This window comes from Salmo salar, chromosome ssa19, assembly GCF_905237065.1.
Source record: "Salmo salar chromosome ssa19, Ssal_v3.1, whole genome shotgun sequence".
Classification (NCBI taxonomy): domain Eukaryota; kingdom Metazoa; phylum Chordata; class Actinopteri; order Salmoniformes; family Salmonidae; genus Salmo; species Salmo salar.
Window position 1 is genome coordinate 74,775,650 of NC_059460.1, and position 19,208 is coordinate 74,794,857.

General features: G+C 41.0%; 1 protein-coding gene across 1 annotated transcript; it reads right to left on the bottom strand.

Moving 5' to 3' along the window:
• Positions 1–103: 103 nt before the first annotated feature.
• LOC106579606 (polymeric immunoglobulin receptor) lies at positions 104–9,308 on the bottom strand. Its single transcript, XM_014159681.2, has 7 exons — positions 9,057–9,308; positions 8,587–8,922; positions 6,228–6,545; positions 2,066–2,191; positions 1,848–1,949; positions 1,448–1,497; positions 104–1,280 (listed from the first exon to the last, which is right to left on the bottom strand). The coding sequence occupies exons 1-7, from the start codon at positions 9,091–9,093 to the stop codon at positions 1,080–1,082; spliced, it is 1,170 nt and encodes a 389-aa protein (XP_014015156.1). The 5' UTR covers positions 9,094–9,308; the 3' UTR covers positions 104–1,079.
• Between the last annotated feature and the right edge of the window lie 9,900 nt (positions 9,309–19,208).

Genomic DNA, 19,208 nt, shown 5'->3' on the forward strand with positions numbered 1-19,208 from the left:
GACTGTTGACCAATCGCGTTCAGGTTGTTCTACTGCGTCACGCAGTTGCTATGCCAGTCGTCAAGCAATCCCTTCTAAAAGTCAGGGTATGAGTCGAGAAACTTGCCTATTTCCCTCAAAATAACGTAATTTCAAAGCTACACGATATTATAGAGAACAAGTTAATTATCTCATATCTCGAAAAATATTTGTAATCTTGTACCTGTTGCTCACGCAATTCATGCTAATTCGTGCTTTTTTGAACTAGCGCCCGTGAAGGAGTGATATCGCCCAAAATGCACCGCGCGGGAAAATGATTTCAATAGAATTTCCCATCTCCTCAAAAGTATCTCTGGTTCTTCATCCTAAATAAGGAAATGACGTTTCGATCCTTCTTCGGGAAAAAAAAGGAAACCAGCAGGTTAAACCAGGCGCATTGCTGCCATCTACAGTTCAATGTGTTTCCCTCGTCCTACCATATACGGTATATGGCTCTTACCCTGCTCCTGAACAAAACTCGCCTCCTTTTAGTATAAAAAAATGCATCCAGTCTTGCAATTTTCTTTTTAAAATGTATGTTATTCTTTCACAAGCATTTTTAACAATATCATCCTAAAAAGCGAACACATTATCTCTGAAGTAAATTAGTAGGCCAGACACCTATACAGGTCAAAAATGACTGTCTTTCACCGTTAATCAAGGTATACTACACAATATTGGCATTCAGTAAGTTTCATTCAGAATACATGTAATTGTTCAAAGTGTGTGCATGAGGGGCAGACTGAGACCAGAATCGGATCTGGCATTTCTAACCCACCGGCCCATTTTCTTCCTTGAGGACCTCATTATTAGCCAGATAATGACAGGCCCACAAGGCAAAAAATGGACCAGGCCATCTGGAATTTGCCAGAAATGTCAAATGGCCAGTCTGCCCCTGTGCCACTTGTTAAATTGTCAGTTCTCACTGATCACACACATTCAATGTCCAATCAGCCTGTCTTATATTATGCTCAGATGAGCAGCCGTTCCTCTTATTTTTTGACAAAAAAACAGCATCCCCCTCTGGAACTCATATGCCACTGCATCATCACTTAGCACACTCAGTGTCTGTCTGTGGTTGTGATATTGAGGCTGTGATAGATGTTGTCATAAGGTGTGATGTCTTGATAGACAGACTCCTGTTGGGCGTCGTCATCATCATCATCAACATCATCATCATCATGAGGTTGGGAGGAGTACTGGTTCTTACAGGAAGCCAGTTTCACATTCACACACACAGCTTCTGTATTCTCATAAACATCCTAAGGAGAGGGAAAGGGGAAACAAAGTCACATGGGCATATCTACTCAAAAGACTGAATCCAGGGACTGTGGTTAGTGTGTCAGCCTTTGGAGCAGATAGTAATCAGATCAAAGTAGTGGACAGAGCAGCATGTACAGAGTGGACAGAGTAGAGAAAAGGCCCTCACCTCATACACCGACTCAAACAGCCCTGTTTCTCTGTGTGGTTCTGCAGACCCTGTGGAACACATAACATGTCATATACACTCAGAGAGAGAGAGAGAGAGAGCAGGGGAGAGAGAGACAGAGAAAAAAGAGAGAGAGAGAGCAGGGGAAAGAGACAGAGAGAGCGAGAAGAGAGAGAGAGAAAAGAGAGAGAGAGAAACAGAGAGAAAAGAGAGAGAAAGAGAGAGAGAGAGAGAAAAGAGAGTGAGAGAAAAGACAGAGCAGGACAGAGAAGGACAGAGAGAAAAGAGAAATAGAGACAGAGAGAGAGAGAGAGAGAGAGAGAAAAGAGAGAGACAGAGAGAGAGAGAAGAGAGAGATAAAAAAAGAGAACGAGAAAGAGAAAGAGAGATTGTTACTCACCCTGGATCCTTTTGCATCTGTATATTATGATGAGTGCCAACATCAACACAGACAGACTCACAGAAAAAGTCATCACAGTGAACGCAATAAACACATAGGTCCCTAGAACACAGGGAACCAACAAGCACAGCAACCATCAATTAACAGGTAACACAACACAAATTATAACCACTAGTGTTCTAATGGAATAGTGTCTGAATGATGCAGTGTTACTGTACTGTTGGTGAAGCCTGCTGATGACGGGGGCATTAGTGATGATGATGATGATAATGATGATGTAGAGGTCACTGAGGTCACGGTGGTGACAAGGGTCATCGGAGATGGAGACAGAGGCGTTGTTGTTTCTGTTGGATAAATCAGAATGAGATCAGAAAATATCTAATATGAATTCAGTCAATATGAGTACATCAGTGGAGGCTGCTGAGGGGAGGACGGCTCATAATAATGTCTGGAACGGAGCTTCAAGCACATGGAAACCATGTATTTGATACCCTTCCAATTAATCTGCTCCAGTCATTACCACGAGCCCGTCCTCCCCAACTAAGGTGCCACCAACCTCCCGTGGAGTACATACATGGCTAGTGAAACATTCCACACTGAACAAAAATAGAAATGCAACACGCAACAATTTCAAAGGTTTTACTGAGTTACAGTTCATATAAGAAAATCAGTCAATTGAAATAAATTAATTAGGCCCTAATCTATGAATTTCACATGACTGGGAATACAGATATGAATCTGTTGGTCACAGATAGCTTAAAAAAAAGGTAGGGGCGTGGATCAGAAAACCAGTCAGTATCTGGTGTGGCCACAATTCATGCAGCACGACATCTCCTTCCCAGAATTGATCATTGACTGTTGGTTGTGGCATGTTGTCCCACAGTTGCTGGAACACACTGTCATACACGTCAACCCAGAGCATACAAACATGCTCAATGGGGGACATGTCTGGTGAGTATGCAGGACATTTTCAGCTTCCAGGAATTGTGTACAGATCCTAACTACATGGGACCGTCTATCATCATGCAAAAACATGAGGTGATGGCGGCGGATGAATGGCACGACAATGGGCCTCAGGATCTCGTCACGGTAACTCTGTGCATTCAAATTGCCATTGATAAAATGTAATTGTGTTTGTTGTCCATAGCTTATACCTGCCCATACCATAACCCCAGAGCCACCATGGGGCACTCTGTTCACAACATTAATATCAACAAACCGATCACCCACACGACTCCATACACGCTGTCTGCCATCTGTGGCCCTCGAAGGTGAGCATTTGCCCAGTGAAGTCGGTTTTGACGCAGAACTGCAATCAGGTCAAGACACAGGTGAGGATGACAAACACATTTCTGACAGTTTGTGCAGAAATTCTTTGGTTGTGCGAACCCACAGTTTCATCAGCTGTCCGGGTGGCTGGTGTCAGACGATCGAGCAGGTGAAAAAGACGGATGTGGAGGTCCTGGGCTGGCGTGGTTACACATGGTCTACGGTTGTTAGGCCTGTTGAACGAATTGCCAAATTCTCTAAAATGACGTTGGAGGCAGCTTATGGTAGAGAAATTAATATTAAATTCTCTGGCAACAGCTAAGGTGGACATTCCTTCAGTCAGCATGGCAATTGCACACTCCCTCAAAACCTCTGTGGCATTGTGTTGTGTGAAAAAACTGCACATTTTAGAGTGACCATTTATTGTCCCCAGCACAAGGTGCACCTGTGTAATGATCATGCTGTTTAATCAGCTTCTTGATATGCCACATCTGTCAGGTGGATGAATTATCTTGGCAAATGAGAAATGCTCACTAACAGGGATGTTAGGCAACCTGCCTAAATGACTACAGACCCGTAGCACTCCCGTCTGTAGCCATGAAGTGCTTTGAAAGGCTGGTAATGGCTCACATCAACACCATTATCCCAGAAACCCTAGACCCACTCCAATTTGTATACCACTCAAACAGATTCACAGATGATACAATCTCTATTGCACTCCATACTGCCCTTTCCCACCTGGACAAAAGGAACACCTACGTGAGAATGCTATTCATTGACTACAGCTCAGCGTTCAATACCATAGTACCCTCAAAGCTCATCACTAAGCTAAGGATCCTGGGACTAAACACCTCCCTCTGCAACTGGATCCTGGACTTCCTGACGGGCTGCCACCAGGTGGTGAGGTTAGGTAGCAACACATCTGCCACGCTGATCCTCAACACTGGAGCCCCTCAGGGGTGTGTGCTCAGTCCCCTCCTGTACTCCCTGTTCAGCCACGTCTGCGTGGCCAGGCACGACTCCAACACCATCATTAAGTTTGCAGACGACAAAACAGTGGTAGGCCTGATCACAGACAACGACGAGACAGCCTATAGAGAGGAGGTCAGAGACCTGGCCGGGTGGTGCCAGAATAACAACCTAACCCTCAATGTAACCAAGACTAAGGAGATGATTGTGGACTACAGGAAAAAGAGGACCGAGCACGCCCCCATTTTCATCGACGGGGCTGCAGTGGAGCAGGTTGAGAGCTTCAAGTTCCTTGGTGTCCACATCACCAACAAACTAGAATGGTCCAAACACATCAAGACAGTTGTGAAGAGGGCACGACAAAGCCTATTCCCCCTCAGGAAACTAAAAAGATTTTGCATGGGTCCTCAGATCCTCAAAAGGTTCTACAGCTGCAACATCGAGAGCATCCTGACTGCTCGGCCTCCGACCACAAGGCGCTACAGAGGGTAGTGCGTACGGCCCAGTACATCACTGGGGTTAAGCTGCCTGCCATTCAGGACCTCTACACCAGGCGGTGTCAGAGGAAGGCCCTAAAAATTGTCAAAGAACCCAGCCACCCCAGTCATAGACTGTTCTCTCTACTACCGTATGGCAAGCGGTACCGGAGTGCCAAGTCTAGGACAAAAAGGCTTCTCAAAAGTTTTTACCCCCAAGACATAAGACTCCCCACCCCTCTTTTACGCTGCTGCTACTCTCTGTTTATCATATATGCATAGTCACTTTAACTATACATTCATGTACATACTACCTCAATTGGCCCGACCAACCAGTACCCCCGCACATTGGCTAACCGGGTTATCTGCATTGTATCCCGCCACCCACCACCCGCCAACCCCTCTTTACGCTACTGCTACTCTCTGTTTATCATATATGCATAGTCACTTTAACCATATCTACATGTACATACTACCTCAATCAGCCCGACTAACCGGTATCTGTATATAGCCACGCTACTGTTATAGCCTCGCTACTGTATATAGCCTCGTTACTGTGATTTTTCACTGTCTTTTTACTGTTGTTTTTATTTCTTTACTTACCTATTGTTCACCTAATACCTTTTTTGCACTGTTGGTTAGAGCCTGTAAATAAGCATTTCACTGTAAGGTCTACACCTGTTGTATTCGGCGCACGTGACAAATAAACTTTGATTTGTGTGCATCATTTGTGAGAAATAAACTATTTGTGCGTATGGGAAATTTCTGGGATCGTTTATTTCAGATCATGAAACATGGGACCCACACTTTAGATGTTGTGTTTATATTTTTGTTCAGTGTAGTTAATTAAAGGGGTAGTTTAGATAATCTATCCCAGTCATTTGATATTGATACATGCAGATTTCTCTCTAATACATATAGCATAAAATTCCAGATTAGATTAGATTTTTGGATAAAATATACAGTACCTTCAAATCTAAATCAAATCAAACCTTTAAGAGCTACACATTCTCATGCTATGAAACAGGTAGTGGGTACAGCAGAGAGGAATAAGCGAAGTGAGAGGGTTTACAGTTAGCCTAGTGGTTAGAGCATTGGGCAAGTAACCGAAAGGTTGCTGGATTGAATCCCCGAGCTGACAAGGTACAAATCTGTCATTCTGCCCTTGAACAAGGCACTGTTCCCCAGTAGGCTGTCAATGTAAATGCGAAATGTTCTTAACTGACTTGCCTGGTAAAATAAATAAAAATATTCCGCCTAAAATACGTCCACAAAAATAAGAATTTTTGTACGGAAGTCAATGAGTGTCGAATTTGGTTAACATATTTTTTTATTTCAAATTTGCTATGTGAGGCTTATTTGATAGAATATAAGTTTTGTAATGGTAAGGTTGTTGTGCTGATATAAGTGGACTTTATATCGGAAACAAACTAACAGACTTTATATCAGAGTTGATCCAGTTGTTCACACGGGGATCTGCTCTCTCATTGGCTAGAATGGTCCCACCGAATTCTCGCCTCCTCCCGCCTGCCTTCAATCTTTGAGGACATGTGTTTCCATTGTTAGAGCTGTCACTAAACTATCTTGTCAAATATTATAGATCATCTTTGAGTACAGGTAGGGGTGAGGGTCACATGACTGAAAGGTTAGAGAAAAAACTTTTCACCTTTGACCTCTAGATGAACCACAGAGTAGACATCCAAACCTCGATCGACATGGACGCCACACATATACATCCCAGAATCCTCTTGGGTCAGATCAGTGATTGTCACGGTGAACACTCCATCTGCATTGTTGTCATGGAGAGAGAACCTCCCAGTGTTGTGGTTGGATGTGACTGTAGCCTGTTGTAGACATGTTGAGGGTCGGGTCCCTATGCAGAAGTACTTCTGACTCTCCTTGTGCTGAGGCTTGTAGGGGCAGCTTATTGACACAGAAGCTTGGCTGTTGCCCTGGACGAGGGCATGGTTGTCACAGCACCAGTCTGCCAATCAAATGAGATACAAATTTCAGTTCAATTCCATTTCGTCCAAGACATTATTACACAAAGGGCAAATTCATGACAGGAAAAACCACATGAATTTCACGTAATCACGTCTCACATGTAATCTTATGTGAAGTTAATTTGATAACATGTGACAACATGTAAAGATAACATGAAACTACACATGTGAATGTTTCTTGCATGTGGAACTGCAAATTTCAAATGTTTAACATTTTATTTAACCCTTATTTTACCAGGTAAGTTGACTGAGAACACATTCTCATTTACAGCAACGACCTGGGGAATAGTTACAGGGGATAAGAGGGGGTGAATGAGCCAATTGTAAGCTGGGGATGATTAGGTGACCGTGATGGTAGGAGGGCCAGATTGGTAATTTACTCCTGAATGTTACTCCTGAATTACTATGATAAAAACAATAGTTTTTCTTGAGTGTATTGTGCAAAGCTGAAGTCCAAAGGCTAGGAATACAGGTAAAATCAGTCATTGACACAAACATGGTGGCGTTGCAGGAAGATCGGAATGCCGTGAACCAAGAGGTTGTGGGTTTAAATCCCAGGTGAGGACATGTTGAATAATAATTACTGAATAAATAACATACACAATGTAATCATGTATGTCAAATATGTACATTGAAAACACTGCGATTATTTTGTGATGTTCTGGGGACATCCTAACGAGTCTGATAACCAGGCGGCGAATCGCATCTCTGCATGTCTGTCAGACATATCAGTGTGGATGACGGATCACCAGCTCAAGCTGAACCTCGGCAAGACGGAGCTGCTCTTCCTCCCGGGGAAGGACTGCCCGTTCCATGATCTCGCCATCACGGTTGACAACTCCCTTGTGTCCTCCTCCCAGAGTGCTAAGAACCTTGGCGTGATCCTGGACAACACCCTGTCGTTCTCCACTAACATCAAGGCGGTGACCCGATCCTGTAGGTTCATGCTCTACAACATTCGCAGAGTATGACCCTGCCTCACACAGGAAGCGGCGCAGGTCCTAATCCAGGCACTTGTCATCTCCCGTCTAGATTACTGCAACTCGCTGTTGGCTGGGCTCCCTGCCTGTGCCATTAAACCCCTACAACTCATCCAGAACGCCGCAGCCCGTCTGGTGTTCAACCTTCCCAAGTTATCTCACGTCACCCCGCTCCTCCGCTCTCTCCACTGGCTTCCAGTTGAAGCTCGCATCCGCTACAAGACCATGGTGATTGCCTACGGAGCTGTGAAGGGAACGGCACCTCCATACCTTCAGGCTCTGATCAGGCCCTACACCCAAACAAGGGCACTGCGTTCATCCACCACTGGCCTGCTGGCCCCCCTACCTCTGACGAAGCACAGTTCCCGCTCAGCCCAGTCAAAACTGTTCGCTGCTCTGGCACCCCAATGGTGGAACAAGCTCCCTCACGACGCCAGGACAGCGGAGTCAATCACCACCTTCCGGAGACACCTGAAACCCCACCTCTTTAAGGAATACCTAGGATAGGATAAAGTAATCCTTCTAACCCCCCCCTTAAAATATTTAGATGCACTATTGTAAAGTGGTTGTTCCACTGGATATCATAAGGTGAATGCACCATTTTGTAAGTCGCTCTGGATAAGAGCGTCTGCTAAATGACTTAAATGTAATGTAATGTAAATGAGTCATTTCTGTTTCCAGGGCATCATCTGTAAAATCTCATGTGAAAAATATTCACATGTGAAATATCATCACATGTGAAGCATTCCAAAACCACATGGTTTCACATGTGAAATTTCACGTGAAATAAAATGTTACGTGCAAAACGTGGAAATTTCATGTGAAATCATTCTGTAAGGGATGAGCTGGACAAAGCGATTTTAGATACATTATATACAAATACACAGGAAACGTTAGTAAATTGTCATCAGTTTAGTCAACGCCATCTGTATCTAACTGTCTTTAGAGTTTCTTTGAAATTGTTAAATGTGCCTGTGTCATTTTTGTGTTGATGTTCGTGTAAAATTATGAAAAAAATACATGTATAAAAAAGGAAACTTACCTTTGACAACTTGCAGTCTGACTTCTGTATAGATGTCTTTCCCATATCTGCTCACCGCGCACCAGTATATCCCAGCATGCTGTAGGGTCAGTTTAGTGACATTCACAGTGAAGACTCTTCTCTTTATATCATCATGCAGAGAAAAGCTGCCTTTCTTAGTGTGGTGAACTCTCAATTGAGTTTCAATGACAATATCTGAGTTGTCACAGTGCCTATTACAGAGGTACTTATTGTAATTCTCATACCCATGGCCATAGGAGCAACTGATCTCTGCTTCTCCTCCCTCATATCCTGATACTACGATCCCATCTGCAATAGATACACTCCACAGAGCAGCTGGAGAGAGACAACAAGTTCACATCAGACACAGATATGCCCTTTAGTTACTAGCTGCTTAGCAACTGCGACAACGTCCAGTGTTCTTCAAATAAGCTTTATGTTATGTTCTGTAGATATGATGATGAACTCACCAGAGAGGCTAAAGAACACTCTTCGAAGACTTGTCATGATGAACTGCTGTCCTCAATTTGTTTATACTGACTTTATTAAGCTGCTGTCTCCTGTCTCTCACCTTCAGATTACTCCTACTTCCTCCTAGTGAGGGTAGGTTAGCTATTCTCTCTCTTTCGCTCTCTCTCTCTCTCTCTCTGTGTGTCTGTGTGTTATTCTATTCTCTCCGCTTCAGTGTTTCCTGTGTGTGTCGACTTCTTTCTGATGGGGGACACCAGCCCTGCAGAACACACATCGTTGTTCACAATCATATAATGTGCATGTGTGTGTGTGTTATTTGTATACAAAGCCATTTATTGGTTCAAGAGTGTACTATTGAACAGCTAGGTACACATTGTTTTACATTCAGCAGAAACAAAGAGTTGCCAGTTCTGTACATAGGGAACCCATAAAAGTGGACAACAATATATTTTTGTCTCCACCTGGGATTTTGTCAAATCAATCATTTAGATTTTTTTTTTATCATGAAAATGTCTAATGTTGTAAAAAACAAAATCACATGGTAGGGTACTAGGGGGTAACTAGATTTTAGCAAATTATTTCCCCAACACTTTCCCTGGTGCTCAACAAAAATAACTTTTGGAGATATTTAAACAAAACGATTTTGTGGTAAGTTTTTATTTTTTTGTTATAGATATATTCCAATGAAGTTAGATCTATAATTGTTTTTTAAATATACAAGTAGGAAAGCCTTAAGAGAAATAATCCACTTGTTTAGAGAAAAAAATGTAGATAATTTTTGAGTAAAGTAGTAATATGTTGGATGAGTTTGTTGGGGGCAACTCGCCCCCCCCCCACTATGGGGTAACTGGCCCCTAGGAGCTTTATGGTTATGAATGTGTTTCTAGCTGTCATTTAGACAATGACTAGCCCAGTTAGCGCTAGTTTATGCTAACTTGCCAGCTAGTAACTTCACAAGTGGTAAATGCTAGCCAGCTTGCTAGGAGTGCTAGCTAGAAACCTTAGTACCAAATCGTCTGAGGTAAAATACATTAAAAAGATAACGTAATTTAATTTCAGTTGTAAATGTTTCCACTAGTGACTGATAGCTTTACAGTTAATGATACTTTATAGCCCTTTAGCTAGTTTCCACAGCATTGTATGTCATATAGCTAGATAGCTAACTTGGTTTTTAAGAGAGAGCTTTTCAACTGGCATCTCTCCCCCTGTTTTCAGTCACAGGTGGGGACTAGATTAGGTGTGAGCAGTGCAGGATGTGGCTCATGAGTTGTGCTACAATAGCTGTGACCTATGTACAAATTAGAATGTGCAATGGCAGAGAATAAGAGAGTTGCCACATCAACGTTACACTGAATGATTTAAGAAAACTTGCTTGATTGATGTCCTTATTGTGGTTTTACAGAGGTGCTTAATAACGTTTCATGTACACACTTTATTAGAATACTTATGAAATGCACATTGTTATATTTGGTAACACATGGTTATTTTCCCTCGACTCCAACCCCATTCGATGCATTGAACGGTTATGTGTGGAGAAATGTCTACATAACGGTGACAATTAAAAGCTCACAAAAGCTCTGACAAGGATTTCAGGCCGATACGTAAAGCTTAATAAAGCGCAGTGATACTAGCAAGAGCCGTGCGCGCACTGTAAAAAATGACCCACCGGCTTAGTAAATATTGCAAAAAAAATCTATGATTTTTACTTAAAATAATAGGTTTTTGGTTTTACTTACATTTTGGAATATAATGCTTAATTTATATGTGTTGAAAAAGACTGGCATTTGTAAATAAAAATCCAAGGTAATATGCTGCTAAATTAGAACTAATATTTCTAAGTAACAACCAACAACTTAAAAATGTTATTCAAAGTATCATTATTATGTTGGACTGACATGCTAAATCCAGTTCTGAATGTCAATTGTGCTTGGAACATTTCAATGGACTTTGTCTTGATCTTACTCCTCTGGAATGGCCATGCGGCAGGTAAGGATCCAATTATAACTTGGAATGTAGTTTGGATCTCTCTACATATATTTTCGACAATTTCGAAAATATTTGTGGAAAACGTTAGATAATATTCTTCCAAGTACGAAAAGCCTTTAGCTAGCTATATTGCCATAGCATGTTATATTTGCACGTTGATAAGCTAGCTAGCCTGTTGGGGATAGGGGGCAGTATTTGCACGGCCGGATAAAAAACGTACCCGATTTAATCTGGTTATTACTACTGCCCAGAAACTAGAATATGCATATAATTATTGGCTTTGGATAGAAAACACCCTAAAGTTTCTAAAACTGTTTGAATGGTGTCTGTGAGTATAACAGAACTCATATGGCAGGCAAAAACCTGAGAAGATTCCTTACAGGAAGTGGCCTGTCTGAACATTTCTTGGGCTTCTACACTCTCTTTATTGAAAACTGAGGATCTCTGCTGTAACGTGACACTTCCTATGGCTCCCATAGGCTCTCAGAAGGCGGCAAACCGGTGAATGATGTCTTTGGAGCCCCTGGCTGAAAAACATTAGCGCATTTGGATAGTGGTCGATCAGAGGACAATGAGACTGAGGCGCGTGCACGAGGCGACACCATGTTTTTATTTTCTCTGTCTTTGAACGTAAACAGGGTTTCCCGGTCGGAATATTATCCCTTTTTACGAGAAAAATCGCAAAAAAATAGATTTTAAACAGCGGTTGACATGCTTCGAAGTACGGTAATGGAATATTTAGAATTCTTTTGTCACGAAACGCGTCGGGCGCGTCACCCTTCGGATAGTGTCTTGAACGCACGAACAAAACAGAGGATATTTGAACATAACTATGGATTATTTTGAACCAAACCAACATTTGTTATTGAAGTAGAAGCCCTGGGAGTGCATTCTGACGAAGAACAGCAAAGGTAATCAGATTTTTCTAATAGTAAATCGGAGTTTGGTGAGGGCCAAACTTGGTGGGTGTCAAATTAGCTAGCCCGTGATGGCTGGGCTATCTACTCAGAATATTGCAAAATGTGCTTTTGCCGAAAGCTATTTTAATATCGGACATAGCGATTGCATAAAGGAGTTCTGTATCTATAATTCTTAAAATAATTGTTATGTTTTTTGTGAACGTTTATCGTGAGTAATTTAGTAAATTCACCGGAAGTGTTCGGTGGGAATGCTAGTTCTGAACGTCACATGCTAATGTAAAAAGCTGGTTTTTGATATAAATATGAACTTCATTGAACAAAACATGCATGTATTGTATAACATACTGTCCTAGGGGTGTCATCTGATTAAGATCATCAAAGGTTAGTGCTGCATTTAGCTGTGGTTTGGGTTTATGTGACATTATATGCTAGCTTGAAAAATGGGTGTCTGATTATTTCTGGCTGGGTACTCTGCTGACATAATCTAATGTTTTGCTTTCGTTGTAAAGCCTTTTTGAAATCGGACAGTGTGGTTAGATTAACGAGAGTCTTGTCTTTAAAATGGTGTAAAATAGTCAAATGTTTGAGAAATTGAAGTAATAGCATTTCTAAGGTATTTGAATAACGCGCCACGGGATTCCACTGGCTGTTGAGTAGGTGGGACGATTTCGTCCCACATAACCTAGAGAGGCTAGATAACGGCCGTGATGTCTCTATAGTTAGCTGGTGGTGGGCATGCTAGTAAGTTAGCAGTGCATTTACTTGCCTTTGCGCTGTTTCTAACCTTTGCCATTTTTGTGTAAGTTTTATATTAACCAAAATAGCTATGTAACATATTACCTACCTAGCTTACCAAAAAATGCATCATCAGCAAACATTACAGTAGAACGGAACACATGGTGCCCTTGCAATTGAATATTTGCCTGCTAGGCAAGCTAGCCAGGCAGAGACAGGAACAAACAATACGTATCTAGCTCCACCTAGCCATCTAGCTACACCTGTCCTCGCAGAAACCTCGTTGTTCACGTATTCACAACATGCTCAAGGCAGCACTGCAAACGTTGACCTTGTGCAGGCAGTAGTTATCTAGTCAATAATCTAACAGCCACACTGGCTAAATGAAATAACTGGGCTGGCTAGTAATATAGATAACAAGCAGCTCTCCAAGTCAGCTAGGATTGTGATGTTTCTGCTAGCTATCTAAAGCTGAAGTCGAGTTTTATTTTCCTGACATTGTCATAGATTTTAATACAACTCCTCTTCTTTAGGTAACATTATTGGTATTCACGTTTTCAGACATTCCTGAGTACTGGACAGACCATATTTTCCAGAATACATTGACATGGTATGTAAATATATTAAAATGTCTGTGTTTTGATTGTAGCTCACATTAGGGCTTGTCGGGCCCAATGATTTCCACAATGCTGAAAACTCAGACGGAATCCAGAAATGTAAACAGTACCCCTCAGACAGGATATGCAGGATATGTTTATTACAGTAACCCAACATTAGTGTGAATAATAGGTATTACATATATACTGTATTTTTAAATCAACCAAGTGGATTGAACAAGTTGGGAAACAAAAAGTTAACACGGAATTTCGGAAAATAAAAAAGCAAAAGTATTTCATAGGGCCCTATTAGTGTTTTATACAATGCGTTGTCGCCCAGGCAGGTATTGACAATGTGTGTCTTCCTTATTTTAGAATGAGATTGCATATGGGATGTGTTAGTAATAATGTTTTAAGCTTATATATACACACAAAAATGATAGATTTTATCTTAATTCTGTAGGGATCAGGCGGCACATGCAATATAAGATATGCAGTTTTTCTGCATTCAAACAAACAGAACTTTTGAAGCACTATAGACTGAGGCATGGACATAATCAACCACTGCCCTGCCTCCACCCAGATTGCGCCTGTTCCTTCAAAACATGGGGTTCCTTTAAGGTACATTTGTTGATGCAACATGCAACTGACAAGTCAGTAAGGCCAGGAGAGGTCTTTTCTTTTAAATGTGAAATTTGTAGAGCTTGCAGTTTCTGTTTCTGCTTGCAGTTCCTATTATTTATTTTTTCTTTCTTGGAAACCATCTAAAGAAACACGAAACTGTCCTCTGCATATTTGACACGTGCGGATTTAGAAGAGATGTATATGGTACCTTTGCATCTCATAGGAGTCGAAAACACAATCCGCGTTCTCTGGGCGACTTTAGAACCGGAGTCGTACAAAAACATATTGACCATTTCAAATACACAAGTCCATGAAGAGGAGGAAACTTTAGAAGAACCAGAATTACAAAATGACATTGAGCAAAAAAAAAATCCTCAAATTGGAAAGTATTTGCAACGTGTCAAACAAGTGTATCAATGAGGTAGTAGAGGAATTGCAGTTCATATCGTGCTCTGTGTCAGGTCCAGTCATTATTGACAATTACATCATCACAGATTTGGTTCAAGATGTCTGTGAGACAAATCCCATGAGCACAGTTTTAAGTCCGGATGGATCCCCCGCCACACCGTACAAGAGGAAGCTTTTCTGTGGTGAAGGCGTTAGAATATATACTTGATGCAAAGAAAGGAAGAAGCTTTCAGTATGTTCCTATTCTGCAGTCACTGTTACAAGTATTGAGCAAAAAGGACATTCAGGAGAAAGCTTTAAAAAGTAGGCCTACGAGTTTTTCTTGATATGAAGTCTTTTTATGATGGCACACATTTGAAAGAAAAGGACTGTTTATCAGGAGATGAATTAACCCTATCTTCTCTATGTTGATGACTTTGAAGTGTGCAATCCCCTTGGAACATCCCGCAGAAAGCACAAAATCACAGGAGTCTATTGGGTGTTGGCAAAAGTCCCATTACAGTTTAGGTCCACACTCAAGTCTATTTACTTAGCTGTTCTCTGCAAGGCTGTTGATGTTAAAACATATGGGAAGGTGCTAGAGCCACTTTTAAAAGATCTTGCACAATTGGAGGAGGAAGGACTTTTTATTCCTGTGCTGGGAAAGATACTGAAGGGCAACTGTTTTTTCGTGGCGCAGATAATCTTGGAGCCCACTCTATTGGTGGATTTGTAGAAAGTTTCAGTGCAACGCATGTCTGCAGGTTCTGTTTGGCTGAGCTATCTGAGATCCAGATAAAAGAAGTGAGAACTGGGGCATTCCAACCCAGAACAAAGCAGCAACATTCTGAACAAATACACACAGCTTTAGAAAGTCCCACCTTAATACATTGCTATGGTGTGAAAAAGCAGTGTGCTTTGACTGAAAAACTGAAACATTTTGACGTGCTGTCTGGCTATCTACCAGATGTGCTGCATGACTTTTTACTGTTGTTTTATTTCTTTACTTACCCATTGTTCACCTAATACCTTTTTTGCACTATTGGTTAGAGCCTGTAAGTAAGCATTTCACGAATATTTGGTGCACGTGACAAATAAACTTTGATTTGATTTTGCACGTTTATTATTATGAGATCTAGTAAGCAGCACTTGATATCGATTTCGAGGGATACCCATGTTTGACATCATCCCGATTTGATAACATTTATGCTTTTTTTTTCTTGACAGGATCACTATCGCTACAACCGAACAGAAATGTCTGCCAGGCTACGGATCCTATTTGAGGGCTCTGATATCCGTAAGCTAACATTGCCTTCTGGAATCCCTGCTACTGTGGCTGAGCTTGGCACAATGGTGCAAGAGACATTTCAGCTTAAAAAATAATTTGTTCTACAGTACATGGACAGTGAATTTGGAGATTAGTTATTTTCTTTGCTTGATACTGAAGACCTAAAGGATAAAGACACCATCAAAGTGGTTGACCTTGACCCCCCCCCCCCCCCCACCTCTTATTACTTGAAATGTACAACAACTCAATAACAGCTCCACAGAGACATCAGATGAGAGGGGCTCCCTCCTGATATTGTCCTCTCCAGAAAGTACCTCTTCCGTGGCCATCTGTGGCCATCTGAGTTATAAGTTCCTCGCTTTGCTTATGATACAGTACTCATTCTTGAAGCAGCTAATGAAGCACACGTGAAGGATGGAACACTACTCAACAATCTGTCTGTGAAATCAGCCATCCTGGAAAAACTGAAAGGATCTTCCAGTTAACAGCCTATCCGTCAAGTTTACAAATTTGGCAGGTTGCAGAAGCTTTGGTAAAAAAGTACCCATATGTCTTAAAGACCCTGGGTCCTTCTCAGGCCTGTACGGATGGCAAACCTGCCTGAAGTACAAGATGGGCAATTACAGATCAAAACTGAGAGGAATTGGTTGCCTAGAACTGGAAGTGAACTCTGTCAAGAGAAAGTCACCAGAGGACAGGCCCGTTGCCAAGAACATAAAAAAAAAACAAAGGCGGCGGAGGTAAATGACCTCCCACCCCACCCTGCTGGAGAAACAGATGAGACCCTGGAGAGAGACTGAGTGGAGCTACTGGGAGGACTACAAATATGTGACAACCACAACATTGTGAGTGCCAAAATGGCAAAGACCTTCTCATATCAAAGACAAGATGTCGTTCAGGCCCTTCCTGTCAAGGACTTCAAAGAAAGATGACCAGCCCTGTTTGAGCCCACTCAGGTACAAAATACAGCTGAATGAAAATAGTCAATGTAAGTAAAAAAAAAAAATATGTATATTGATTTAAATATTTTGTGTTGTCTTGACCTAATATTCTAATCTACAATTAAATATGTATTAAAGATTAGTCTGAACATTCTCACTCGCACGTGCTTTGGGAGGGGTTTCCCAATTGCATTCTGGCTCTCAGGTCATCTTTTGTCCTTATCTGTTCAGAATTCTCTCTCTCAGATTAAGGAAGAGTTCAGAAGAATTACAACTGTTGCTCTTGAGTCCACCTTTATGCAGAAGCTAGATGAATTTACACCAAAACTATTGGACTTGTTTAAGTCAAAAGGAGGTGCTGTAAAGGCAGACATGCAGAAAATCATTGAAGTTCTGTACAGGGTATGCACAGTAACACCTTCACAATAGTATATAGGTTATACTGTGCATTTATTTGCCGGTATTAAATGCAATTATTTGTTTATCATATTACAGTGCAACACCATCCAGGAAAGAAGAGACAGTGTGATCCGTGGCCTGATCATATACCTCAGTGAGAGGGTTGAAGACCTTAACACAGAATACAAGGTAAAGGTTTTTATTTTTGTATCCTTATTTATCTCTAAATTAGGTATCTTCCTTTCTTTCCCTCTCTCTCCTCTCAAGTTGCACAGTTAATCTAGTTAATCAAATTTTTTCACTCATGATGCTGACGACACCATGATCTGAGAGGACCTCGTTCAGCATGTAATGAATGTGTTCATTGTGAAGGATCTGCACCAGAATATAGAGCATGGGATCTGCATCGAAAGAGCAGAGGTCCTGGCTGGTATTCCCTGTGTTACTGTCACGCCCTGACCTTAGAGATCCTTGTTATTCTCTATGTTTGGTTAGATCAGGGTGTGACATGGGTGTGAAATTCTATGTTTTCTGTTTCTTTGTTTTTGGGCGAGTGTGGTTCCCAATCAGAGGCAGCTGTCTATCGTTGTCTCTGATTGGGAATCATACTTAGGCAGCCTGTTTTCCACCTGAGTTTGTGGGAGGTTGTTTTCTGTTTAGCATCTGAGCCTGACAGAACTGTGCGCTTTCGTTTTGTTACGTTGGTATTTTGTTGAAGTGTTTTTGTGAAATAAAGTATCATGAACACTTACCACGATGCGCCTTGGTCCACTTCTACCACCAACGAGAGCCGTTACAGTTACACAGTCATGTACGTTGCTTATAGGCCTCATCTATGGCTGAAATCTAAGGTACCCCAAAGAACTGAAATATACCATTGAGGTGTTCCAAAAAGTATTCTTGGAACTTGATGATCTCAGGACCTCCCCACGGGTCCAAGCTCTAAAGATGAAGTTTCTTGTTTTCAGAGATATCTAAATATATCTATGAGAACTCTTAAAGGGCCACTCACAAACTGTGGTCTAAACCCTACTCAGTACGCTGAAAAGCTAGTTGCTAGGTGGTATAGGTGCTACAGTTTATATGATGCTCTTTGTCAGGTGAAGTCATAAGAGACATTGTCAATTCCTGTTTTTTTTTAAAGTTTTGTTTTAAAACTTACTCCACATGCACTAGTGGATACCTGAGATGATTTGTCAGGTGCAAGCTGTCTGGATGTAACTTTACCTAAGGAGGCAAGGTGGAGTTATACCTAGAATGCTTATACCTGTCAAAATAAAATGTCCATACGGGCTTCACTAGTGCATATGGAGTCAGGTTTAAGGGACAATTTGGCATATATTGTGTAACAATATGTGCAATGTATGTTTTGAAAACCCATGTTTTCATTAATCTAAAACAGTTTGAATGAGGTTGTATTTGAGCTAAAGTTCATATTGTGCTTTGTGTAAAGTCTATTAAGACATATCGTTAATTTACATTTCTGTTAAAATATTGCTTTGTTGTTAAGGAGCACACAGACCACCAGAAATGTCTTGCCAAAATGTACACGATGTGAGGTCAAAGTGCTAATCACAAACTATCACCTAAACTTTATGCAGTTGTGAAGATCTAAAATGATTTGTAGTCAGGTGCAAGCTATCTGGATGTAACTACGGAGGCAAGGTGGAGTTATACCCAGAATGATTACAGATTACAAAATATGATTGCCTAAGGAGTAGGGTTTAAGCGGCAATTTGAGATTAAAGTTTGAAGAAATTTTAACATTTATTTTAATTCCAAATAAAGGTGTGGAAGTTTGAAGTTGAACATTGTTGTTTCTTTTTGCATATTCCCTTGTATAGAAATAATATTTTTTTGTAAATTATCCCAGGTATATTGAGGGAACTATTTGCATCAGCTTTTTGAGTATATATTTGAGTAGTAGGAACCCAATTTAAATACATTTTACTAACCTACTAACCTAAGTAACTGAGCAAAAAACATTTGTAGATAAAACATAGAATATCAATTATGATACTGAGTAAATTCAGCAATTTAAACGTACAATATTAGTTCTTTAACTGATTACATGAAGTATATCAAACTCATAACATTAGTTCTGGGACTTGAAGGATTTAAGCAGGTCAACAACAACCTGATAAAATTAAGTTGAATGAAAGGAATTTTTGAGATCCAGTTGTTTGCACTTCATATATTTGAATTTGTAATACACTAAAAGCAAAGTATATTATACAAACGATCCTCCTTGTTGGATTTACTTAAAAAGCTGATG

Coding starts and splice junctions, on each gene's coding strand:
- LOC106579606 (XM_014159681.2), bottom strand. CDS start 9,093: ATGACAAGTCTTCGAAGAGTGTTCTTTAGCCTCTCTG. Junction 6,546..8,586: donor CAGACTGCAAGTTGTCAAAG/GTAAGTTTCCTT, acceptor TTTGATTGGCAG/ACTGGTGCTGTGACAACCAT. Junction 1,498..1,847: donor CAGATGCAAAAGGATCCAGG/GTGAGTAACAAT, acceptor TGTGTTCCACAG/GGTCTGCAGAACCACACAGA.